Source organism: Oncorhynchus mykiss, chromosome 19, assembly GCF_013265735.2.
Source record: "Oncorhynchus mykiss isolate Arlee chromosome 19, USDA_OmykA_1.1, whole genome shotgun sequence".
NCBI classification, from domain to species: Eukaryota; Metazoa; Chordata; class Actinopteri; order Salmoniformes; family Salmonidae; genus Oncorhynchus; species Oncorhynchus mykiss.
Window position 1 is genome coordinate 12,276,990 of NC_048583.1, and position 26,847 is coordinate 12,303,836.

A 26,847-nucleotide genomic window follows, 5' to 3' on the forward strand; every position below is an offset into this window, starting at 1 on the left:
TTCAGGCATAAATCAAAGCTATGCGAAACTCAACGTGTTACGCGTAATACCAAATTCTAAAACTGAGGCAGCTTATGGTTTAGAAATTAACATTCACATCTCTGGTGGACATTCAGCAGTCGGCATGCCAATTGCACACTCCTTTATCTTGAGACATCGCTGGCATTGTGTTGGACTGTACATTTTAGAGTGTCCTTTAATCAGGTCTTGACAAAGGAGAAATGCACACTAGCGGCTGTAAATGTTTGCAAATGGAACCAACAACCTTCAGTGTAGTTTTATAATGTCATGCTCAAATTAAGATTCAAGGGGCTCAATATAAACTGTTTTAAGTATTGTGGTTTACGTTACTGTAAAAACAAGCCAACTTGATTAATTGGGTCATTCCTATGGTGCCTTTTCTGTCCTCAGGGAAAATCTTGGATCCCAAAAGGACAGGTATCCTTTACCTTAAATCCATAAAATTCCCTTTCAGTGGATGTTTTGCCATGACCCTGGGTGTTATCAACTTCTGAGAAATATAAGCCATAAAATATGACCTTTCCACCCAGTCTTGTCGTAATTCTCCATTTAAGAAAACCCCTTCCTACAATGACACATTCAGGAAGTGTCCATTTATTTGGTGGGAAAACAATGGTGCAAAGCTAAATAAAATTTCTACCCACCCTGTTAGGTTAATTACCAAAATTTATAAATGTTTGAGAAGTTGAAATCCTGTTCAAGTGTTCACCACTACCGTAATCTTGCTCAATCAGATCTATGGCTAATTTGATCCACATTTCCACCCTGTGAAGATTATACACCTAAAACAAATTCAATGCCTAAGCATGACCAGTGTTTGTCTGAAAGTCAAACATTGACACTTTCCTCAACGTTATGAATGTTAAGGAGCATTGTCTTCATTTCATGAACCAGCGGAGCATTTGAGCACAATTAGCCACCAGAAAAGGCTTTTCAGGGTCTACATACATGCAGTATTGTAAGAACCACAATTCATAGTTTGAGGAAATATTGTACTACAACGGCTATATTTAATGTGCAATGGTGTGGTCAACATGTTAAAATACTGCATATCTGGATTAGAACAAAGCTGGTAAGGGTTTTGTGGCAGGAACTTAATATGAATGCCTGTTCAATAAAGTTATATCCAGCCATTCTCAGATGCATCGTCATACAAAGTTATTTCATTACTTTCACAGGTAACACTTTATTTGGATAGTCTGTAGAGCATCAACAGATGGACTATCAGTAACATTTCAACTAGCCCTAACCTTAACCCTTATCCTAACAGACCTTACCGTAACCTTCGCAAGCAGTTGCTTATCAGCAGATAGTATGACCACATACAGATGGACTATCCAAATAAAGTGATCCTTTCACAGGTATAAATACTATTAAAAAAACAATGTTGCATTCAAAAAGACACCCAATAACTTTCTGTGGGAGATTGACTGGACAATCTAGTTTCACGCTTCAAAGTAGAGAACTACAGCAAGTCCAGTGGGGCAAAAAGGCACTTTGGAATATTCAGTTTCCTATCATCTTTCAGGTTCTCATATTTCCATAGTTCAAAAGACATTACTCGTGATGAAACCACAGACACAAAGTAGTTCCCATAGGGCCCCAGTGTCTTTGTTAAGGGTAGATTACTCATGCCAGCACTTGCATATAATTTTTAGGCACCAACGCTCGCTTCCCCCTGAACTCTCCCAGGAACCACTCATCGTCAATGGACTCCAAGTTGGTGATGATATCCCCCGCCTATAGCAAGAGAAAGGAAGGTTATACTGTAAGCCTAGTACAAACAGAATGTTAACTCTTTTGTGGTAATTAACTCTTGAATGTTGACACAAATACCTTCAGTGAGAGCTCCTCATCACATTCAGGTGTGAAGTCGAACAGCGCTTCCCCTCTGCTTCCTTCTCCATTAATCACACTCTGCTGTCTGTCCAACACAGAAGAGTTGCCTGGACAGAGACAAAGGGAATCATCAGTAACTTAAATGTTCTTATAATGAGAGTTTATTCATAGTAAAATGTCCTACTATGCTGCCCTATGAGTAGGCCAGGAATATCTGTATGTATCAGAGGTGGCTGGTGGGGGGAGCTATAGGAGGATGGGCTCATTTTAAAGACAAATGGAATTAATGGAACGGTATTAAACATACAGAAACCATATGTTTGAATCCGTTCCATTAATTCCATTCCAGTCTTTACAATGAGCCCATCCTCCTATAGCTCCTCCCACCAGCCTCTTGTATATAGGCCTATTCAAACTGTAGGTTTTACGTTGAATGTATCAGTAGTTGTTTTTTGTCATGTGTCAATCATCATCCGCCAAAGTTATTTGAATTAAACCAAAAGTATAAATATTTTAAGTATAAAAATAAAAAAAACTCCTAGATTTATATATCAAGCAGATAAATTCACCTCCTACCACAAGATGGCGCCATTAGAATGCCCTATTATTACCTGAGCTGGTCTCTACGAAGGCTGTGGGGAAGAATCCTTCTCTACCGTTAAGCCTTCCAGAGCACCACTCGGCGTCTACATGCTGTGTGACCAGGATACGGTCTCCCTGTTGGAAGGACAGTTCCTCTTCTGCCTGGCCTACAAAGTCATACAGAGCCACGGCCCACTCCACTCCTGACGAACCAGACTATAGACAGGGATATGTTAGTGGACACTCATACACAAGCTCTAATCATTAATCATTGGATATACACACAGATGTCATTAGGCTACCTCAGACTACAGCTAAGGCCAAACACTAGACACGGACACACATACACCTGTATCGTGAGGTTCGTTTGTGTTGTAAAGACTGGTAACAGTACCAGATGAACCATACCTGTATGGGTTTGGCAGCCTCTTGGGTCTTGGTTGAAGAAACCATGCCTGAGAAATGCAGTAGCGATATTCAGATAGAAAGCATATTGTGTTGACAGTTGCTGAACATAAAACTGAATGGGGAATGAGTGTGTGGGCGTACACTAGTACACTGCTAGAGCCAGTGAGAAGTACATGCAGCACACAGAGTGAGCTGTAGCGTATTAATAATAAGGTCTTCGTACAGGGGCTTACACAGAGTTCCTGACTTAAACATAAACATGTTGCACAGATTCCATACATTCCGCAGAGGGAAGTATCAGCCCACACATTACGAGAGAGATGGAGGCTGTTCACTGTAGACTAGTTCTAGAGAAACCTTCTGAACTGGTGGACAAACCGCAATAGGGGTACAGGATACGTGACGATACAGCTAAAATCCCCCGTGCCCCGTGCCATAAATATTTCACTGTGTTTGTGGCCTGGCCACCTTTGACCTTACACTATGACCTCAGATACAGTATGCCGGAAAGACATGAACTTCCGTGGGAAAATTCCAATGTCTCCAATTCGCCGATTATGTTTACAATGTCAAGATAGGGACACACATCTCAAGCAGAGGTTCCTTAATGATTTAAAGGCCCAGTCTGTGATATGGCATTTAATATATTCCATTTCAAGCTAAGAAGTGGGCCTTGAATTAAAAGTCCTACCAGGTAGTGCCATCTTGGTGGGGAATGATTGCTGTCGTTGTGGTTGTGGCAGAGGAGGAAGATCTTCTATGATATCCACAAAGTTGATGGGGAAGATTCCAGTGTGGGCCCCTATCTGTCCCCTCGCCCACTCCTCTTCCATGTACTCCTTTAGCTGAATCACATCTCCCTCAGAAAAGGTTAGCTCGTCACTCTGCTCACCCTCGAAGTCGAACCGCGCCACACACCGTGGTCCACTGACTGTTGCAGGGGGGGGTCTTGCTTTCTTTGCGTTGGTCGGTGTTGATGCATTTGACTAAATAGAGAAAAAATCATAATCAAAACACATTAAATATCTGGACTCATTTGTATACATCCTATAGAGCACTTTATGGGCTGGTTTCTCACACAAAATACTTTGAATGTAGACTATTTATTGAACAGTTTTTTGTCCAGGAGTAGGCTTAATCTGAGTCTAGGAAACCAGCCCTATCTCTATAGCTGAAACATTGACTGAAGTCTTACCATAACTTTGACATAGTTGACAGGGAAGAAGCCAGAGGAGCCTCTACAGGAGCCGCGGTACCACTCACTGTCCACCTGCTCCACATTGGTCACCACATCCCCCTCCCTCAGACCCAGCTCCCCTGGACCCTCTGGATAGGATACAACACATGTCAATCAAATCCCACTGCTGACACCAACTGACAACACAAACTCTAGCATGAACTCTACTTTGTGGATATCAATTACTGAGGGAAACACAGAACTAAGCAATAAAAACATGCCAGACATATTGCAAATTATTTGAGGTGATTCAAATCTGTAACCACTTTTTTTGTGAGCCTCGTCTAGATTCTAAAAGTTACTTTACTTGGCGTGGACATGTTTGGGGGAACTCAAAACAGCTGTAAAAGCATGCCAGCCATATTGGAATTTATTTGACATGATTAAAATCTAATAAATAACTTAAAACATTGTACGGTGTACAGTCCAATAGCCAATATGTTTGTTAGTATAGGACATAGGAGACCTGTTAGGTTGTGTGTTGTGGTGGCCAGTGTGCCAGAGTAGGTACTGTTCTGTACCTGGGGTGAAGTCATGGAGGACCTGCACCTGCAGACCACTGCTGCCTCTACGATACCCAACTGTGCTGACACCCTGTAAGAAGAGAAAACACATCCAGGTATATGTGAATTTTACAGAAATACGTACAAAAGAGGGATTTAGAGACTAAACTAAACAAATATTCCAAGTTCACAATGAAAGTTCTTATGTGGCTACAAAGAAATAAAAACCAATTGTTGCTAGATATACTAAACATAGGCTAATCAAACTAAATAAGGGATAGCCAAACAAAATAAGGGGTAGCAAAACAAAATAAGGGATAGCCAAACAAAATAAGGGGTAGCCAAACAAAATAAGGGGTAGCCAAACAAAATAAGGGATAGCCAAACAAAATAAGGGGTAGCCAAACAAAATAATGGGTAGCAAAACAAAATAAGGGATAGCCAAACAAAATAAGGGGTAGCCAAACAAAATAAGGGATAGCCAAACAAAATAAGGGGTAGCCAAACAAAATAAGGGGTAGCCAAACAAAATAAGGGGTAGCCAAACAAAATAAGGGATAGCCAAACAAAATAAGGGGTAGCCAAACAAAATAAGGGGTAGCCAAACAAAATAAGGGGTAGCCAAACAAAATAAGGGGTAGCCAAACAAAATAAGGGGTAGCCAAACAAAATAATGGGTAGCCAAACAAAATAAGGGGTAGCCAAAAAAAATAAGGGATAGCCAAACAAAATAAGGGGTAGCCAAACAAAATAATGGGTAGCCAAACAAAATAAGGGGTAGCCAAACAAAATAATGGGTAGCCAAACAAAATAAGGGGTAGCCAAACAAAATAATGGGTAGCCAAACAAAATAATGGGTAGCCAAACAAAATAAGGGGTAGCCAAACAAAATAAGGGATAGCCAAACAAAATAAGGGGTAGCCAAACAAAATAAGGGGTAGCCAAACAAAATAACGGGTAGCCAAACAAAATAAGGGATAGCCAAACAAAATAAGGGGTAGCCAAACAAAATAAGGGGTAGCCAAACAAAATAAGGGATAGCCAAACAAAATAAGGGGTAGCCAAGTTGCCTGGAAAGTAAGAGGGCAGACATGTTTTGATTGACAGCTCATTGTAAATAGTTGAAGACATTACTTGTGACAGAGCGGGTTTAGTTGGGGCACTGGAGAGAGGAGTGATGACTTTCATGTGAGACTTCTGGACTCGGCCCCGGATGTCTCCCACTTGACATTCAAAGGTCTTGTGGTCGAGCTGCTCAATCAGCAGCAGCAACTCATTTTTCTGTGGGAGAAAATCAAGAAGCATTTGATATTAATTTCTACTAAATTGTAATTTCCTTAAAGAAAAAAAATGATTACAAAACAGTAAGGTGAAATAATTAAATCCATAAAACTAGTGATCAAATCAGGTTTAAATACAGTAGTCATTAACATTTTCTCATATCATGTTCTTGTTGATGCTAGGAGCAAAACCTCCAACAGATGCAGACAGTGATTTACCTGGAATGAGAGTTCCTCTGTGTCTCTCCCACTGTAGTCAAACTCTGCTATCCCGTGGGGAAGTCCAAGCTAGACAAACACACATGACAAAGAAAACATTCAGAAAACATACACAGACTTACTATGTGACACTTGCCACAACTACAGTACACAACAGTTCCACTGAAATCCACCATGGGTCTGCCTCGGGAGAGGCAGAGCAGGCTGCCTGGGGCAGAGTAGACTGCCTCGGGGGCAGCAGGGGCAGAGCAGGCTGCCTCAGGGGCAGCAGGGGCAGAGCAGGCTGCCTCAGGGGCAGCAACAAAGCGGGGTGGGAACTCTAAGCTCTAACCGTGTATTGGTTGTAGAGACGGTGGCCAGGGTTGGGCCTGGGGGGAAGCACAGGTCCCTTCTTGGGCTTCTGAGCCTGGGGCTGCTTGGGTGATGGAGCTGCTGATGAAGCTGGTGCTCTACGGGTGGAGAGGGACTGACGTGGACCATTTATCCGGGGCGGGGGTGGCCTTCCTGGGCCTACTTTTGCTGGAGGTGGGCGAGGAGGGAGGACCTTAGCTCCACCAGGCCTGGAAGAGATCAACAGCAGTATGAAGTTAATTAAAGCCATGTGTCTAGGACTGTATCTAATATGTTATCAATGGATCTTTACCCCTCTTTATCCCCTAAAATGACCCACGATGTGATGTTACTGACCGAGGAGGGAGGCCCGGTATGGGCTCAGAATCAAAGGACTCCTACAGTTCAAATCAACAGAAAAAAAGGTTGTTACTATTATGTTCAAGGAAGCAACGTGGCAGTCTAGAAACAGATGTGAATTGAAGACAACCAGGGTACTTCTCTAATCTCTCCCAGATCACATTTAACACCACATGGGATTGAATGACCTCCCCTGAACAAAACAGACTTCCTACACCTACTACCTTTGCAGCGCTCAGTAACTAGCAACCAATGACTGCTCAAATGTGCCCTTCCTTAGCCACTGCTAACAGCAAGATGTATAGTACTAGTCAGTCATTGTTCACACTACACTGGCCCCTTTGTGTGGTCTGCGGTTGAGAACCACAAGTGGAGGTGAATGTTGGCGGTGGCCAGGTAAAAGCCTGGTTTGTCAGGCTAGTTTAGCACTGCTTCTGACAGGGCTGGTTTTCAGGCCAACATGAATGAACTGACACTAAATAATTGTGAGTGACGCTGAAGAAAAATACAAAGTAACACTGACTTTTGATGTCCTTTTAGCTAAGCCTTCTCGCTGCACAAAAGCCCAGTTATGTCATAGCCTAGCCAGGCCGGGAGCTATTGACTGGCTCTGGCTTCCCCAGAGAGAGTGCAGTATCACGGTGGTGTGGAGGAAGAACTATGTCAGTAATCTCTTGTATTTCCTGTTTTCTAGTAGTAGAAGAGAAGCTAGGTAGCCTACTGCAGATCAATAGTGCTTCTGTTGGAGAAGTATATGGGGAAGGAAGGTGGCAGCACTTACCTGGAAGGGGAAGCGGGTTGAGATGCTTTGTTTACGGGTCACGGGGGGTGGCAGTGACCCTACAGGCTTCTGAGCAGGGAGAGGAGGGTTGTCCAAAGTCCCATCGAACACTGAGAGAGAAAACAGTCAACGTTTTAGACTGGACACACTGTACTGTAAACTGTACAAACCATACAGTCAACTCTTAATCCATGCAAAGGTTTGGGACATTTGTATTTTTGCATATATATATATATAAGGTCATACATATGTGGATATGGAGCCACATAACTCACGACTCAGAGAGTAGAGCAGGAGGACTAGACTCACGGTTTCCTTTACTGGGCACTCTAATGGTGGTGGGTCTTCTGGTTACAGTCTGTCTGCTGAAGGAGCCGCCGCCGCCCGCATCACTACGCACAGGGTTCACTGGGATATAGTCTGGAGAGAGACAGAGACGGCCAGTGTTGACTCATCAATTTTTGTCAACATATAGGTCCTGCATTAGGACTATTTGACAAATTCTAAGCATTGTTTAAAATCTTTAATGCCAATCTGGACCCTCTCTTTCTAAAATGATCCGCCGCAATTGTTGCAACCCCTATTACTAGCCTGTTCAACCTCTCTTTCGTATCGTCTGAGATCCCTAAAGATTGGAAAGCTGCCGCGGTCATCCCCCTCTTCAAAGGGGGTGACACCCTAGACCCAAACTGTTATAGACCTATATCCATCCTTCTAAAATTTTCGAAAGCCAAGTTAGCAAACAGATTACTGACCATTTCGAATCCCACCGTACCTTCTCCACTACGCAATCTGGTTTCCGAGCTGGTCATGGGTGCACCTCAGCCACACTCAATGTCCTAAACGATATCATAACTGCCATCGATAAAAGACAGTACTGTGCAGCCGTCTTCATCGACCTGGCCAAGGCTTTCGACTCTGTCAATCACCGCATTCTTATCAGCAGACTCAACAGCCTTGGTGTCTCAAATGAATGCCTCGCCTGGTTCACCAACTACTTCTCAGATCGAGTTCAGTGTGTCAAATCGGAGGGCCTGTTGTCCGGACCTCTGGCAGTCTCTATGGGGGTGCCACAGGGTTAAATTCTCAGGCCGACTCTTTTCTCTGTATATATCAATGATGTCGCTCTTGCTGCTGGTGATTCTCTGATCCACCTCTACGCAGATGACACTATTCTGTATACTTCTGGCCCTTCTTTGGACACTGTGTTAACAAACCTCCAGACGAGCTTCAATGCCATACAACACTCCTTCCGTGGCCTCCAGCTGCTCTTAAATGCTAGTGAAACTAAATGCATGCTTTTCAACCGATCGCTGAGTAGCTTCACTACTCTGGACGGTTCTGACTTAGAATATGTGGACAACTACAAATACCTAGGTGTCTGGTTAGACTGTGAACTCTCCTTCCATCTCCAACCCAAAATTATATCTAGAATCGACTTCCTATTTCAGAAACAAAGCCTTCTTCATTCATGCTGCTAAACATACCCTAGTAAAACTGACTATCCTACTGATCCTTGACTTTGGCGATGTCATTTACAAAATAGCTTCCAACACTACACTCAGCAAATTTGATGTAGTCAATCACAGTGCCATCCGTTTTGTTACCAAAGCCTCATATACTACCTACCACTGTGACCTGTATGCTCTCGTTGGCAGGCCCTCGCTTCATATTCTTCGCCAAACCCACTGGCTCCAGGTCATCTATAAGTCTTTGCTAGGTAAAGCACCGCCTTATCTCAGCTCACTGGTCACCATAGCAACACCCACCCGTAGCACGCGCTCCAGCAGGTATATTTCACTGGTCATCCCCAAAGCCAACTCCTACTTTGGCCGTCTTTCCTTCCAGTTCTCCGCTGCCAATGACTGGAACGAATTGCAAAAATCACTGAAGCTGGAGTCTTATATCTCCCTCACTAACTTTAAGCATCAGCTGTCAGAGCAGCTTACCGATCATTGCACCTGTACACAGCCCATCTGTAAATAGCCCACCCAACTACCTCATCCCCATATTGTTATTTATTTTTGCTCTTTGCACCCCAGTATCTCTACTTGCACATCACCATCTGCACATCTATCACTCCAGTGTTAATGCTAAATTGTAGTTATTTTGCCACCATGGCCTATTTATTGCCTTACCTTCCTAACCTTACTACATTTGCACACACTGTACATAGATTTTTCTATTGTGTTATTAACTGTACGTTTGTTTATCCCATGTGTAACTGTGTTGTTGTTTTTGTCGCACTGCTTCGCTTTATCTTGGCCAGGTTGCAGTTGTAAATGAGAACTTGTTCTCAACTGGCCTACCTGGTTAAATAAAGGTTAAATAAAAAAATAGATTTAAAGAACTGCAGGTTAGTGACGTTTTTTGAAAAGTAGTGTCGATAAAGAGGTTATAAATTAGCTTATGTGTGTTTTAACTATACTTAGAACACTTATACTACTAAGCTGACCAATTAAGTCAGTGGTGAAATGCATGCTGCTGTACTTACTCGTGGGGTTGTCCATGTATTCATTCACTGCCTCTGTGGTGGTGATGGAGGCTGAGTTGTGGTTGTTGAGGTTGAGGTTGAGGCCCAGTGGCTCCTTGCGAGGCTTCTCTGGAGAGATAGGAGGTACCAACCTGGGTTCATCCTCCTCTTGGGGGAAGAGGTTCTTGGCTCTGGCCGCTATGGAGAGCCGTGATCGGGAAAGGATGGCTGTCTTGGCGGGGGGTGGAGCCTCTGGTTCTGGTTCTTTTGGTTCTGGGACTATACTGGGTTTTCTGTGGAGCATGGGTCTGGGTGCTGGGGTTGGGATGGAAGGAATAAAGGGAGTGGAGAAAATGGAGATTGCCCCCTGGTAGTTATTGACATTACTGGGCTTCTTGATTGAGGGCTTGGGGGCAAGGGCTGGGGCTGGTTTGGCTGAAACCACAGGGGGTTTGATGTGAGTGTTCCTGGGTAGAGGCTCTGGTTGTTTGAACTCTGGTTCCCCATCGCCCTCCTGGCTCTCAAAGGCCTGGATCCGGGCCCGGATGTTACGTTGGCTGTGAAGGGCGGCCATGTCACCGTCCTCGTCACCTTCCTCGCTTTGGTCGCTCCCGTCAGTTGGTGTCTGATTGTCACTAGCGTCACTAGTGTTCTGGTCGCAGTGGTCCACGGGACAAAACACATCTAATAGTTCCTGTAGGTACTTCCCCGAGGGAGGAGCCTCGACTGCTGTGTCATCTACAGAGCTGGAACCACTGTAACTGAGCCTGACCAGAGTCTGAACTTTGACCTCCTCTGTGATTGTCTGTTTGCAGGATTTGGAACGAGGAAGCGGGATGGGACGTTCAGTGGCTACTGGGACTGTAGGTTCTAAGAACGTAGTGATAGTGCTGGGTTCGGGAGGTTTTATTGGCCCATCCAATTGTACGGAGACAGATGGAGAAAGAGACTGGGTGTTTGGGATTGCACAGCTGGAATCTCTAGGGCTGGGTTGGGCTGCGGCTGATTTGGGGTCAGTTTGGTTCTTAGTGTTAGTGGTGTCTACTTGGATAAGACCAGAATCAGATACAGCTGTTGCAGTGGTAGAGTCACTTTGTAAAGGCTTGGGTAAGTATGGCCTTGGTGGCTTTTTTGGCTTTATTTTCACTGAGAAGGAAGAGATTATAAACAATACATTTAGCCTATACTCACACCACTTAAGATGTATAAAAAAAACAAATGAAAACTTTGACTAAAAAGTGACGTTACATTGTTTTAGTCGTGGTAATACAAAGATATGATATTTGCCAACTATAGAGTTTTCGTGACGTTGTCAGCTAACCCATCTGTAATCATCACTCTCACAAGCCTCACCCGTAGACTGTCTCTTCTCGATTGGCTGTGAGGATGCAGTGCATTCTGGGCCAGCGGCAGTGTCGTCCTCCACAGGGTCGGTCTGCGTGGCGATGGTCGTGGATCTCCGGGGGGCGGCGGTCGGCGTGACAATGGTCTCCTGGGTCTTCTCCTTGATCACCTGGTCATAAGATGGCGGTGGCTAAGACACGAGAGAGAAGGTTCACACACACACACACACGTTGACCAAGCAAATGTGTAGCGGTGTGATTATTATAACTTGTATTCTACATGCAAGCTTGCTACCGTCCTACATTGACGTCCTATAGTACTACAACATGCAGAACCTGCCGTGCTTGTTTCACTGCCAAATTATATTTGCTTTGAAAGTAGTTGATCATCTCAAACATTACACTGAAAACTGTGAAAGACACAGGAACATGGTAAGGTTAAATTGGTAAAAGTTCAAATCCATGCAGAACACACCCAAACTGTGAACAGGCCAAGAACACACCCCCTGCTGTCTCCCCTAGTATTAGAGGCTGATGTTAGTTAAATAAACAGTACCTGGGTATCTGATTGGATGCTCCCTCCCCAGATGGGTTGTGAGGGAGGCGGGGCTGCCGTAAATCCCCCAGAAGCCCCTGGGAACCAGCCGTTGGCAGCGAGCGGCTCGGCTGACAGGACGGTGATCTCTGGACGTCTGAAAGACAAACAAGTCCATTACGCACAATACAGTAGACTGCCTCAACCAAACCGCACATGCAACGGACTGTTGACACTTGTCTTATGTTGACAGAAAGCCTTATGTAGCCATCATTTGTCATAAATCATTATATAGCTTTTTGAGCACCATATGTGTTTTTGTTAATATGCCGTGTTATAGACCATATTACTTTCTTTAATGGTTAGTCACCAGTTGAGTCGAGGACTGTACAAGTCAACATTCATATCAGTATGTTTCAAATGAAAGATGTGTATTGCACTGGAGAGCACAAGTTATTTGCCACAGCGCACTTTACCTTGAAGCACTTGAGGTTTGATTTTTGGAATAATGAGAGTAGAACTGTATTCAATCAGAGAGCTACAGACAGACTATGAAGTATTATGACCCTCCTCTGTTTACCTTCTGTCTCTGGTCTGTTCACTTTGGGTGCTGGTTCTCGCTGTGGGAGAAAATGATAGGAAATTCATCTCTTTCAATCTAATATGTAATGAATTGAACGAGACATAAAAAAAACACTTGGGGGAATTCAATCATGTACAATAGCTATATACCAGAGGAGGCTGGTGGGAGGAGCTCTAGGAGGATGGGCTCATTGGAATGGAATATATGGAGCAGAATCAAACACATCAATGTATGGAAACCACGTTTGACTCCGTTCCATTCTAGCCATTACAATGAGCCCATCCTCCTATAGTTCCTCCCACCAGCCTCCTCTGCTATAGCCAGACTTTAATCACGCTAGGTACATTATAAAAGTATGAGAATATACCAAATAATGGACAAACTCCACAATGAGAAACTCACTTCGCTTGATGGCAGCTCGTATTGAGGACAGAGGTCCTTGGCTGGAAGAGAGAAGAGTTACCATTGAGGAGAGGAGAGTTTGACTGGACAATAAGATTTCTTACATTTATACAACCTGAGAAAGCAAAGTATAATGCTGGCAACAGTCAAACTCCACCGGATTACTACACTGGACAGACAGTGCTAATTATCCACAAGCCAACCTGCCACTCAGCAAATAATCCTGACATTTGAAAACATTTCATTGTCATCCATAGGTATCCTAGGCTTCATATATGATAAATTAAAAGAGATAATATATACCCTTTTACCTCTTAAAAGACCTAAATAAGTGCAGAGTAACACCAAAGGATGATAACAACAGGGTTGAACCTCTTTAGCTGCAGTGGTCCTCTCTGCACTGCAGTTGCCAATGGGACGGCCACATCCTCTATCTCACTCTATCATCAACTCCAATCCACACAGCACAGCTACCGCTGCATACTGCAACCGAAAGAAGAGCCTACCTCCGGTACATGCGCCTGTTATACGCCAGCAATCAGAGTGAGAATGGGACAAGTACCAGAGACGTAGGCACAAGAAAGAGGACAATCATTAAAAAGCACGCCCTTTGAAGAGTTCAACCCCGCTTGCAACTTTCCACAATCCCTCTCCAGAAAACCCTTAAAAACGCAGCAGGACGCAGATCCAATCCACTGAATATCCTTCGGCATCGCCCATCTGTTACTGTAACAATGACTCAGAAATATCCCCAGTCTAACCCCTCCTCCTCTGGCCACCACATACATCTACCAAGCCCAGTGTGGTGTCCAAAAGTGCACTTCTGCAATATAACCACCCCTGCTGATCTGTATTCCCAGGTCTGATCTGACTTCCTGACTAGTGGTGTGTTGGAGCTGACACCACACCCCTCCCAGGCTGTGCCAGAATATGTTCCCAGAAGGGCCAACTACACAGTCTCAGCGGAACGGGGTCGTGTTCATTAGGGCACACAATGGAATATGTTTTAAAACATTTTTGCGACAGAAAACGAAGATGTCTTATTGGACAATTCCAGGTGATCCCTCTGGGTTTCTGTTTGCATATGGTGCTTAATGAACAGGATCCAGACCAGACCCCCATAGGCCCAGCACCTTCAACACATCCTGCTCATTAACTGAACTGGAGATGTGATGTAAACCATCTGGAGAGGAAGACAGCAACACGCCCCCCCCCGCCTCTCCCCCCACAGCACTACGTGGATAATTAGGACGATTAGCTAAGACCATAAACAAATAGAACAATAGGGAGGTTAATATAGTAGTTCAATAGTTGATCAACAAAAAAAGGTTTGTATTGGAACACGTTGACGTTTGCTGTACTTGAACAGAGGAGGCTGGTGGGAGGAGCTATAGGAGGACGGGCTCATTGTAATGGCTGGAATGGAATAAATTGACGTATCAAACATCTGGAAACTGTTTCACTCTGTTCTATTTATTCCATTCCAGCAGTTACAATGAGCCCTTCCTCCTATAGCTCCTCCCACCAGCCTCCTTCTGTGTCAATACCCTGGATTGGAAGACACTGAAAAGGTGCTGAGTTTTAAAGAGTTATCTAGGTAGGGTAAACCATGTTGTGAAAGAAAGGTTACAGGGTTGGAGTCAGTTTACTGAACTGAAATGGAATTGACCCTAACCCTGGACGGTAACCAACTTGGCTCTGGGGGCGTCAACAACTGAGTCAGTGTGGTTTGGTCCCCCATTCAAAAAGCTCTGACCTTCGGACACAGTGGACACAGTGTCCGACCGTCTGTCAAAGAGGATGGATCAGCGCATTGTTTGCTACCCTGCACCATTCACAACTCTCCCTCAGCAGAGCTGCCTGTTAAAGAGACAGTGTTCTGGCCACTGCAGTCCTGACAGAGCCGTGGAGCAACAGAGGTGGCTAGGTAGAGCTGGAACAACCCAGTGTTTATACTGGACCGTGCAACATTATCACAATATTAACACGTTTCCTTCTCTGTATTGAGCAAGACAGACACATTGAAAATGCCCAATATGTAATTCAAATGATATGGATTACTTACCTGGAATGAAGAGCCTCAGACTTATTTCTCTCTGTTCGATCTGAAAAGAAAAGTAACCAGTGTTTTCATTTTAACCGTCACATTTGAAAGATCAATTTCTCACTAAGAAAATACACTCATTTTGTACACAAACAAAGCAAGCTGCAGGTACAACGACACAGGACAGGTGAACAAAATAACTATGGGCTTTGCATACCTTCTTGCCGTTCAAAAACTTGAACAACTACATTCAGCTGGCTCAACATTCTAGTCTGTTCTTGTTTAACCAGTTACAAAGAATGACATGCAAATAGCAAAAGCATTAAAAAAAAAAAAAACTTTTCTAAACACAAATAATTGTTCTGTTAATGCTCTCATCTTTATTTCATCAAGCCAGACATTATCTCTGAACCATGATCTGTATAGCTACAATCTCAAAGAAAATCATATGTAAATAGGGGACCATGAGCAATATGTATGGAAGGAATGGCTCTCCCTCATTCACACATTCAATGGCTTATTCTGGATGCCTGACATTTTAGTGTCATGTCTAGATGGGATATAGCTTTTGTCAAATTGACGTTAAAAGTGGAATTATTTAGCATTTTAGCTAACCCTAACCCTTTCTCAACCTTAACCTAGTTCCCCTAACCTACTACTTTAATGTCCTAACCTGCTGCGCAGGTTCTCCTAAACCTGCTATGACAAACCACATTTCAGATGGAGTGAGCATTCACCCAGGACATGCTGTACAGGTGTCATAACTTGTCATAAATGTGTCATGTCTTATTTCCATATATGAAATCTTCAGAAAAGATACTGAACAGATATCATTCCAAAGTTATGTCGTCAGATTTAAGATATGTTAGCTGTATGTATTTGAGATTCTGATCAATGGCTAGATATTCATCTTGTAATTCTCCAACGCGTGTATGATTGAGGCCTAATATCACAGTACCACTATACCGTAGCCAACCCTTTTTTGTCTCTGAAGTGGGATCAATTCAAAGCTAATCAAATTTGATTGGTCACATACACATATTTAACAGATGTTATTGTGGGTGTAGTGAAATGCTTGTGTTCCTAGCTCCAACGGTGCAGTAGTATCTAACAATACACAACAATACCAAAAAAACAAAATACTGCAAAATTGCTTAGGAGCTAGAAGCAGAGCTGCCATGTCTGTCGGCTCCATCAGTGATCACAGGTTCAAAGTCATACAATACACATTAATTACCTGTATTATTTATTTCCTTCACTTTCAACCAGTGACCAGGTTTTCAGACTCAAACAATAGACTTTGAACCTGTGATCTGACTGAGTGCCACGACTGGAACTCTCTGAGGTGGTGGACTGGCTAGTGGTCCACAGAGCACAGCATCTAAGCAAACATTTACATTCATTTGACTATACTACAGTATATGAGTGTATGAGGCCTTGGCGCCATAGGAACTAAAATAAATCAGACAAGTAAGTCATATGAGGATATTAGAATCCCTTTTTGTTAAAAATCATGCATTAGGCCATCTTAATATTTTGATGCTCCTTTTTGTTAGCATCCTGCTAAAGACCTGACGCCATCGCCTCGTTCTCTTACAACCAGTATAATACTGTTACAATGTCTAACACCACACTTGCCATCTGCTATATGCTACTGCCTCAAACTTATGTTACGGACTCTACTGAAAGCTACTTTGAGGAAAAATGTACTTTCTATGCCTGTGCTATGTGGCTGTCCCACCTAGCCATCTGAAGATGAACGCACAAACTGTAAGTCGCTCTGGAAAGGGGTGTCTGCTAAATGACTCAAAATGGAAATGTAACATTTTACCTCACTATGAAACAAAACAAAAGTTAAAGGAAGTAACAGTTTGTTAGTGAATCAAATCCTCAGAGACATTTTCACACATTTATTTGCACTTTGGTCTGTGAGAGATTGTCAAATGTAACTGAGGCAGGTAAACAAAGACAGAATGGAGAGAGGTTTTCCACCAGGAAATCGTTTGACATTTACATACCGGTAGATACAATGCCATATATACACTGGTCAAAGGCAAGTGCAATGGAACAATGAATAGGAATCAATATCTAGTGGATTTTCAATATTCAACATGGAATACAGAGCAATCCCTGCTGAAAGTATTGTCTATAACCTACTGTGAATTGTACTGACAACATAATCTCACAGCGAAACATAGCAACAAGAGATGCTCCTACCTGTTAACGTCTTAAACACATTTCACAAATGTCCCCCAAAATGGTGTGTATTATTTCCTTCATGTCCCTCTCTACTTTTCCATGCTGTGTGTTGCTGTGTAAAGAAACAAACTCCATGACCACAAACGACAACAGAGAAAGGGAGGGGTCTCTCTCTCTCCCTACTGGCTGGTGTGTTGACTTGCCCAATGTGATCAAATGGAATGTGGCCATTCAGGAAGTACCACTCTACTGTCACTCTCCTGCTCTACTGAAAAGGTTCGATGGCACACTACAAACAAAATGACCCTCTGCTCTGATCTTAAAAAGGCACAGTTCACACAAAATACAAATATGCCAGGATTTCTTCGGGCGTTGCTTGTTACAGTTACTTGTTACAGTAGAGCAGGAGAGTGACAGTAGAGTGGTACTTCCTGAATGGCCACATTCCATTTGATCACAATGACTGAACTAGGTCATTGAGTGCATATGTATGTTATTATAAGGGTTGTTCTGGGTTTGTTCCAGCCCAACACCTGTGTTTATCTAACAGAATCAAATCAACATGTCTTCCTGTGTCAGAGAGAGCACAATACTGTGTGTCTTTCTGTCCATCTTCCCTATTGGCAGGGTGTTAATGGTGGGCACACCCATTCTGACGCTACATCTCTGTTGGCCAGATCCTTGTATTTCCCTATTGTAGCACCACTCCCTGCTCTGGAAACATGCATAGCTCTATTATTTGGTCATCTGTCTACGTTAGTGTTAGGATGTAGGCTACATATTAAAAACCTTGGCATACTGTGGGACTATGTTTTGCTGGATTAGAAGGTGGAGTCAACTGTTACTATATTCCAATCCATCATAGATAGTACATCCAGACACAGTGCCACGTCATTTTAGTAATTTAGCAGACGTTCTTATCCAAAGCGACTTACAGTAGTGAGTACATACTTTTTTGTACTCGTCCGCCCGTGGGAGTCGAACCCACAACCCTGGTGTTGCAAGCGCCATTCTCTACCAACTGAGCCATAACATATCCTCTTTTCTAGAAGTGCGACCATTATGAAACACACATTCACTTTTTATTTTAGATAAGCTATAGCTGTGGAAACCAGGCAGAAAAGCACTCCATCCATAGAAGTACTTTCATTAGATACTTATTATTGCTGGCTTAGTGAAGAGGCTCAACCCTCTTTCTCGGAGTGGTGGGAGAGAGACATTTTCCAGGTCATGGACTCCTCCTTCAGAGGGCTTTTAATAGTAAATATCCCATGACAGGTTATGGACAAAGACACAATAAATGAATAAATAAAAATATAAGATTAATAGCCTATTGAATATGAAATAAATATAATTTTTAACACCAAAAAATAAGCAACAAAACAAGAGAGGATGCAAAACAACTGTCTAACTCATTAAAGAGAAAAGAATCAAAGATATGGTTTTAAAGCTGATTTGCTTGCTAAAAGACCAGCTACAATAATAACCATTGAAGGGAACCCATACAGAAACACAACAAAACAACTCACTATGACACATGCTAACATCACTCAGAACTGGGGCAGCCCTCTGTAAAGAACAAGTGGTAAGAGGGAGTGTAGAAAAAAAAAGCCTCTCTTAATATGTAAGCTAGGCCCAGGACTTCAAACCAACCAGAGAGGTCAGAAGTAAGGTTACATCCCATGGAGGGTGGGGCTAGGCTATGAAGGCACAGCAGTGTGGAGACAAGGAGCCTAGTTCTCATCCCTAGTCAGTCCATAAAGAAGCATCTTCCTCTATATCCCGACCCCGGTAACATGGCATGTTCAGGAACGTGATCTCTCATATTCTGGGTTTATTTATCCAGCGCAGGAATCGCTGCGTCTTCCCAGAACCCCATAAGACTTCCAGGGGTTTTCATATCGTTGGATCCTACTTCCCACACAGGCAGAACAGACACGGATGTCCCCATAGGGTAGAATCGAAGTCTTCCCTATACTTTCTCAAAGGGGAGTGTTTCAAATGATTTAGGGTGGGCTGGGGGTTAATGGCTGGGTAAGTGGGCTGAGGTGTGAACGCAACAGCTGCACATTAACCGTGTCCAATCCAGAGCCATTGTGGGTCCGTTTTGAGAGATGTTCTGTAGGAAGTCAAACCCGTGGACCAGACAGGTCAGTTGGACTAGCCAGTAGAAATAAGGAACCAAGTCAATATCGTGTGTCAATTATTGAACATATTTTTATTATGTTAATCAATGATAAACTATCTGGCAGAAATAGATTTGTTTAAATTGTATTAATTTAGCAGACGCTCTCATGCAGAGTGAAATACAGTAGTGAGTGTATACACTTTCATACTTGTTTTGCACACAACCCCCCCCCCATGTGAAGCACTATGAAGACAGGTCAGTTGGACTAGCCAGTAGTATATTGCCTAGCCAAATATATTGTGTCAATTATTGAACATCAATTTATCATTATTATCTTTAATCAATGATAAACTATCTGCCAGAAAGAGTGAAGCATTCTGGGTGATATTGAAATACCAGCTTTTGTGCACTGCACATCTATTTTCTCTCTTGAGGCTCTACAGTACATTAATATGTACATCTCATTTGCTACAAGGGAAACAGGCTCCACATTAATATTTGAGAGCCTTTTCATCACACAAAAGAAAATAGTTATTTCACAGCTGTCATTAGGCTGCCTGCATGTGGAGTCAAATTGATAAGTTATGAATTTGTCGACGTCGAGTGGGGAAGCTAATATTTTACAACGGGACGAGTCAATTAAAATCTAATATGCCTTTTTGGAAATAGTCAGTTTAATTGCAAAATACTAATGATGGTTGGATTTGTATTAATTGATAAGCCTCAGCTAAGGGAGACACGATTCTTCAAAGGAAGACAAAATATGAATTTCTCCTTCTCCATACTCCTACAGCCACCCGAGGGTGAGAGAGACAGAGATGAGGGGGTCTAAGTTATATATATACACACAGTGGAACTCTCCATACTCCTACAGCCACCCGAGGGTGAGAGAGACAGAGATGAGGGGGTCTAAGTTATATATATACACACAGTGGAACTCTCCATACTCCTACAGCCACCCGAGGGTGAGAGAGACAGAGATGAGGGGGTCTAAGTTATATATACACACACACACACACACACTGCTTGGAATAATAAACAGTCAAAGTGGAACAGATATTATGTCTACGACGACTATAAAAGCATAACATTGTGAATGTGGAGCGCTCTATCCTTGCATGAAAAACAGACAAGAGGAGACAGACCATGATCATGTCACCTATGAATAACACAGTGTCAGGAGCTGATTCTTAACATGACTCAAGTCAAGACATGATTAGGTGATGTCAAAGAGGAGTCATCCATGGATGTTAGGGGGCGATGACAGTCTAACGGAGATCTTGCTCAATGCAAGGAGATTAAACTTTGGCCAATTGAAAATGCCAATGAAGAACAGTATGCACAACGTAATCATCAATGATAACATATGGCATCATATGAGATAATGTACATTACTCTTTAAAAGTGACAAGCATATACTGTACACTGAAGCCTTAATTGGCTATTCTCAGCTTGTGACAGAAATAACTTCATATGATATAGCCTAGCTAGCCTACACACATGTGCAGTAGAGTTGGCAGTTGGCACCATTATCAAGTTACAAGACAACCGTTCCTGTTCGCCTGTTCCATCACACAGTCAACCCACCTGCCCATAGGATCAGCCTGATCTCCCCATACAGACAGATGCAGTTAACCCAGGCCTGAACTAACACACTGGGCATGGAGGCTTGCGTTGGGTGGGGTGGGGTGTGTCTTTACTGGGAAGTCAGGTGTTTGCTCAACAGGTGTTGCTGCTTAATTCTCCCCTAACTACACTAGGAAGGTCTAACCATTTCTATGGGTCCAAACACATTGTTAGATTGGAAATTGCTCAGCATAGAACCATGTTTAGAACCAGAATTCAAAGGTGAGGGAAAGTTCAATATACCAACAGCCATTGAAATGTAAAATAGTAAACCAAACACAATGACTAAAATCAAATCAAACTATTTGCCACATGCGCCGAATACAAGTGTAGACTTTACCGTGACAATGTAAATTGTCTGGTGGTGATTTTTATGAATTGTTCAGCAGCCTAATGGGTTGGGGGTAGAGGCTGTTGAGGAGCCTTTTGGTCCTAGACTTGGCGCTCCGTGTGGTAGCAGAGAAAACAGTCTACAACTTGGGTGACTGGAGTCTCTGACAATTTTATGGGCATTCCTCTGACACCGCCTATTATGTAGGTCCTGGATGGCAGGAAGCTTGGCTCCAGTGATGTACTGGGCCATACGCACTACCCTCTGTAGCACCTTACGGTCAGATGCCGAGCAGTTACCATACTAGGCGGTGATGCAACCGGTCAGGATGCTCCCGATGGTGCAGCTGTAGAACCTTGAGGATCTGGGGACCCATGCCAAATATTTTCAGTCTCTTGAGGGAGAAAAGCTTTTGTCGTGCCCTCTTCACGACTGTCTTGGTGTGTTTGGACCACGATAGGTCGTTGGTGATGTGGACACCAAGAAACTTGAACCTCTCGACCCACTCCACTACAGCCCCGTCAATGTTAATGGGGGCCTATATGGCCCGCCTTTTCCTGTAGTCTACGATCAGCTCCTTTCTCTTGCTCCCATTGACGGAGAGGTTGTTGTCCTGGCACCACACTGCTAGTTCTCTGACCTCCTCCCTATAGGCCGCCTCATCATTGTCGGTGATCAGGCCTACCAATGTTGTGTCGATAAGCAAACTTAATGATGGTGTTGGAGTCGTGTTTGGCCACGCAGCCATGGGTGAACAGGGAATACAGGAGGGGACTAAGTACACACCCCTGATGGGCCCCAGTGTTAAGGATCAGCCTTGGCAGACGTGTTGTTGTCAACTCTTACAACCTGGGGGCGGCCCATCAGGAAGTCCAGGATAAAGCCTATAGACATGTATTCATTTACAACCCTTTATCTTGATCTACATGAAGATTGTGTGGCATAAGAGATATGAATATGAATACATTTTAGAAGTGATTTCACCAGGAAATAAAATGACAAAAGCAAAAACATACAGAGCCAAAATGAACAGGATCAACCTGTCTGCCAAGTGTCAGTGGTTTTCCAGATGCATTTCCAGCAACACAGTTAGCACCAAATGACACAGCTTGTCTGGCATGAGATGAGTAATATTTTAAGTGTCGGGACATGTACAATTTGTTGTGTCATCCTTCCTGTCTGGCTGACAGAGTTTCAGGGTTTTCCAGACCATTTCCGTGTGGTTGTAGCACTGTTTACTGACTGCTGTATCTGATACACACAGGTAGTTGCTACCAGCTGCTGTATAAAAGTATCCTTTCACTGAATGATGCAGTGAGAGCATTGTGTCAACCATAGCAGCTGGATACTGTAATAGTGCAGAGCAGAACTAGGGTTTGTTTCTATATAGCACTAGAAACTGATTTGTTGCTAGAAGGCATGAGAGAAGTGAGAGAGCAAGGGTTTTCAAACTCGGGTTTGCGTACTATTATTATTATTATTTTTTAAATATATAGATACTTCTTGATTTTTTTTTTATGTGAACAATTATTATTTTAGGAAAATCGCTAGCTGCAACAGAATACAATCGTTGATACCATTGTATGTCTCTGCACCAAGTATGAAGGAAGTTAAAGGTAGATTTATGAGCCAATGCTAACTAGTGTTAGTGCAATGACTGGTCTACAAGAACATTTAGCATGCTAGCTGTTCTTGTTGATTGGATTCTACCATCTGAAGTAGTAATTTTCAGATAAACTGTTTTTCTCAGTGTCAACTTAAAAGATCAAAACCAGATAGAAAGCAGGCAGAAATATATATTTTAGAACTAACAATCAAATAAAAGCTAGATAGTCAGGGAGAATATAATATTTTAAAAACTGGGCATTCAGGGCACATGCCCATTGATTTTGTTATAATGTTTGAGCAGAGGAACACAGCATTAGCCATGGCAAAATGCATAGAATTTCTGGAATTTAGCTTCAAAACTGCAACAAAAAAGACCTCAGCTCAATAGAATTGAACAATTTGTAGAATTGCATAACATTTGCTTCACAACAATACGTTATATTAATTAAATGTTCAGCTAAATTGTATAATTTCCTACACACTTAACCATATGTTTCATGATGGAACACTGTTCCAAGTTGTCATGTTCATGGGTTAAAAGGTAAAAATCCACGTTTTGAAATTATATTGCCCCAAAGTGTCAAACACATGTAGCCTACTTCAGGAGACGCTGTATCAAAATTACATGAGGTTGACCTTCACGATAGATTGTTGACAAGTGGACATACCTGTTGCTTGATTTCGGTTCCGTATATCCCTCAACTCCTCCGCCTCCTCTTCTCTTCTGGCTTCAGCCATACTAGATAAGAACACTGCGGCGCCTGGTAATTTCCGGCAAATTAGAACCGTGTCATTAAAATAACTATTGACTGAGGTGGGAAATTAATTTGCCTTGTAAACAGTCTCGGCTGGTGCGTAAAGTTGGGTCTTTGTGGCCTACCCCGGCCACCGAGTATAACGTTCTACAACTGTGTTTGTGTTAATGTAATTTTGTAGAATATGAAGGGTAGTTAGGCTATAGCTCCCTACCTTGTCCGCACCGACGGTAGCCCGACCCGAATGTCAACCAAAGGAACTGAATTGTCTGGCAAAAGTGGTATCACAAATGGAGATGTGTGCCCCGGAATTGAGAACCGTGGAGTGGAGTTGACAGACCGCAACAAAAGTTTCTCTCCTCACCACATTGTCTGAGTAAAACCACTGCGACCCGAACACAAAGAATTGTAGCCTAACGGAGTGAGTGGTCACAGTGTTCTCTTGTGCGTATTGGGGAAAATGTTATCCTTAAAACATTTTTTAAAAACAACATCCAAAGCACCGCTATTCGCCCATAGATACCCAGACGGCCGCCCATAGTGATGATGCTAGTTCACCTGTCATTCAATACATGTTACGGCTTGCAGACACAGGCAGGAGCTTTTTTGTTTGTTGTTGAAGCACATACAAATGAAAAGGCACCATACTACTTTACATATTAGCCTACTAACTGGGTTGAGTTGTGTAATAACAAATGTAGTTATTTAAGCTAGAAGTAATGATTAAATATACAAATGTATATTTTTCTCTTCAAGGTAATCTGAATTCCATACTGTATGAACTCTACCCTCCCAACCTGTTGCACCACCAGTGTGTGACTCGCACCCGACTCGGGTGAAGACAAGACAGTCTCCCACTTCGTCTCCTTGGGACATGGTAGTTCCACAGGTATTATCTTGTTAGACAAAGAACAGTTAGCCAGTAAAGACCACTCATTTACAGCGGAATGGTCTGACTCACCACAACCAGCCTCTGTGACCGTTTGTTTGACATGATAGTTTGGTTTGAGTCATGAGTAAAAACATAAAGACTGAGTTGTATATCTATTGTGAAGCATAGACAAAAAAAGCACATACATGTAATTATATCTCTATTACAGTATAGCCTACCATTGCATCTAGGAAATCAAATGGCTGAGGTAGTATTTTGAATCCTATTTTGGGTGTTTCTCATCTATTAATTAATCCCCAAGTTTGATATTTGAATCTTGGCACACAGTCCAAACACATATGTTCTCTACAGCATAGAGACAGAGAAATACCACGGTGACTGCCTGAAAGATTCATAGTAAACTGAGCAATTTCTCAGGAGATGTACTTCAAATTATAAGCACTAGATGTCCCTATCTACCTTGTTTATTTCTACTAGCCAGCACCTGGCACAGTCCAAATCAAATGTTGTCACATGCTACAACAGGTGTAGACTAACAGGAAAATGCCTACTACAACCCTTCCCAACAATGCAGAGAGAAAGAAAATAGAGAAATAATAAACGTAATAATAAATACACGATGAGTTGCTTGTTTACAAAGGTATCAGGTAACCATAAAGTTCAGGATAGACAGTATTTTTATGTTATTTTTTTTTTAAAGTAGAAATGATACATGTGTGCAAATACTTTTCACAATACACAATGTGCAAATAAACATATTCTACAATGTCAATTCCTCATCCGCTATGAGAAGTCTACTTAGTCTGCCATGACCAAGAACCCATGTTTACCTCGTTTTTACAACAGAGACTAATAACACGGCGAATAGCTGCTCCAACTCGAGCCCTGTGACGAGAATGGCAGCTGGCACAGAGCTCCTTAGAACAGGTGACACTGTTAACAGTCCTGTTCAGTCATGGTTGTTGGTCTCCTAACGAGATTTGGGTGGACACAGTTGTCTATGTTTGTATGGTTTTACATTGCCATTCAATTATTATTGTTTAGGATGGAATAGCCTAGTCCTTTGATCATCTGGGCTGGGCAGGATAAAAAGAGGTGTTGAAATACAGGGCTAAAATCCTTGTTTTGTATAAAAAACAATTGTGTGAAGGGCAATCATTTACAGTGCATTGACTTCTCACACTGCTCTCACATTCACAAACTAGTGATGGGTCGTTCGCGAAACGAGTCGGCTCTAAGAGCTCTTGTAGCTCTTGTAGGTGAATGTTCGGAGCCAGCTCGCATATTAGAAGAGCCAAATCTATTTATAAAATATTTTTAAAAATTAAGATATGAATAATCAAAAGATTTAAATTAATAGAATTAACTAATTCAAATAACAAAAAAATGTATAAAATAATATAGGCCTAAATGCTCAAGCGCACACACATTCGCTCTGACTGTCTGCTCAGACTTACAGCCTCACCTGTTGTTCCTGTCAATCAGGCACACAGTGTCAACCAATGAACCAAAGATGCGTGAGGGAGGGCCGAGCCAACTCACTCACAGTCACACACTTTGCAGCCGAGGAGAGAGAGGAAGGACAGCTGTGAAAACAACAGCTGGAAAATGAGTCGGAAGCACAGTAGCATTTGGATGCATTTTAATAACGTAGACCATGTTAGAGCACAGTGTAGAATTTGCCAAAACAAAATCTCATATAAAGCCGGTTCTATGCACAACCTACACCATCATATGCGAACTGTGCACCCAACTGTGAAGCTAGCTGTAGTGGAGCTTCGAGAAACTAGCGGGCCTGCTAGTGATAGTGGTGGAGCCAGCACATCCGCACGTGGAGATGTATCCACTCAGTCAAGTAGGCCTACTTCGCGACTCACAGCAACGCACTCTTCTATGGACCAGTTTATGCCAAAGTCTATGTCTGTAGCAAAACAAGGACAAATTGATATTGCATTGGCTAAAATGATTGCCACCGATTTCCAGCCATTTTCGATCGTGGAGGACAGAGGTTTTAGAAATTATAGCAATAGTCTAAATCCAATGTACATAATTCCAAGCAGGAAAACCCTTTCAAAATCACTTATTCCACAACGGTACGAGATTACACAGGCTTCAGTATGGGAAAGAGTCCAAAAAGCTACTGCAGTTTCCCTTACCACTGACTGCTGAACATCAGGGGTAACCACTCCTTAAATGTCGGTTACATGTCACTTCATTGAAGATTTTTTGATGATTAGATGTCTTCTGGACTGCTTTGTGTTCAGCGACAGACACACCTCAGAGAACTTGGCAGAGGAACTGTTGAGAGTGGCCAGAGAATTGCAAGTAGATGGAAAGGTGTTTTTTTGTGTTAGCGACAATGCAGCTA

At 42.7% G+C, this 26,847-nt stretch overlaps 1 protein-coding gene across 3 annotated transcripts; it reads right to left on the minus strand.

Moving 5' to 3' along the window:
- Positions 1 to 553: 553 nt before the first annotated feature.
- On the minus strand, positions 554 to 24,137 carry sh3d19 (SH3 domain containing 19). 3 transcript variants are annotated; one of them, XM_021573453.2, is made up of 21 exons: positions 23,802 to 24,137; positions 23,501 to 23,593; positions 14,962 to 15,001; positions 12,897 to 12,937; positions 12,492 to 12,531; positions 11,933 to 12,068; positions 11,387 to 11,567; positions 10,055 to 11,179; positions 7,870 to 7,980; positions 7,561 to 7,670; positions 6,777 to 6,817; positions 6,421 to 6,649; positions 6,090 to 6,158; positions 5,725 to 5,871; positions 4,609 to 4,681; positions 4,046 to 4,176; positions 3,542 to 3,836; positions 2,851 to 2,897; positions 2,472 to 2,658; positions 1,858 to 1,967; positions 554 to 1,761 (listed from the first exon to the last, which is right to left on the minus strand). In XM_021573453.2, the coding sequence occupies exons 2-21, from the start codon at positions 23,568 to 23,570 to the stop codon at positions 1,651 to 1,653; spliced, it is 3,294 nt and encodes a 1,097-aa protein (XP_021429128.2). In that variant the 5' UTR covers positions 23,571 to 23,593; positions 23,802 to 24,137; the 3' UTR covers positions 554 to 1,650. The 3 variants fall into 3 exon arrangements, with proteins under 3 accessions (XP_021429128.2, XP_036810200.1, XP_021429130.2); XM_036954305.1 differs by having other exon boundaries at positions 11,387 to 11,546; positions 23,501 to 24,137; XM_021573455.2 differs by having other exon boundaries at positions 23,501 to 24,137.
- Positions 24,138 to 26,847: the final 2,710 nt, after the last annotated feature.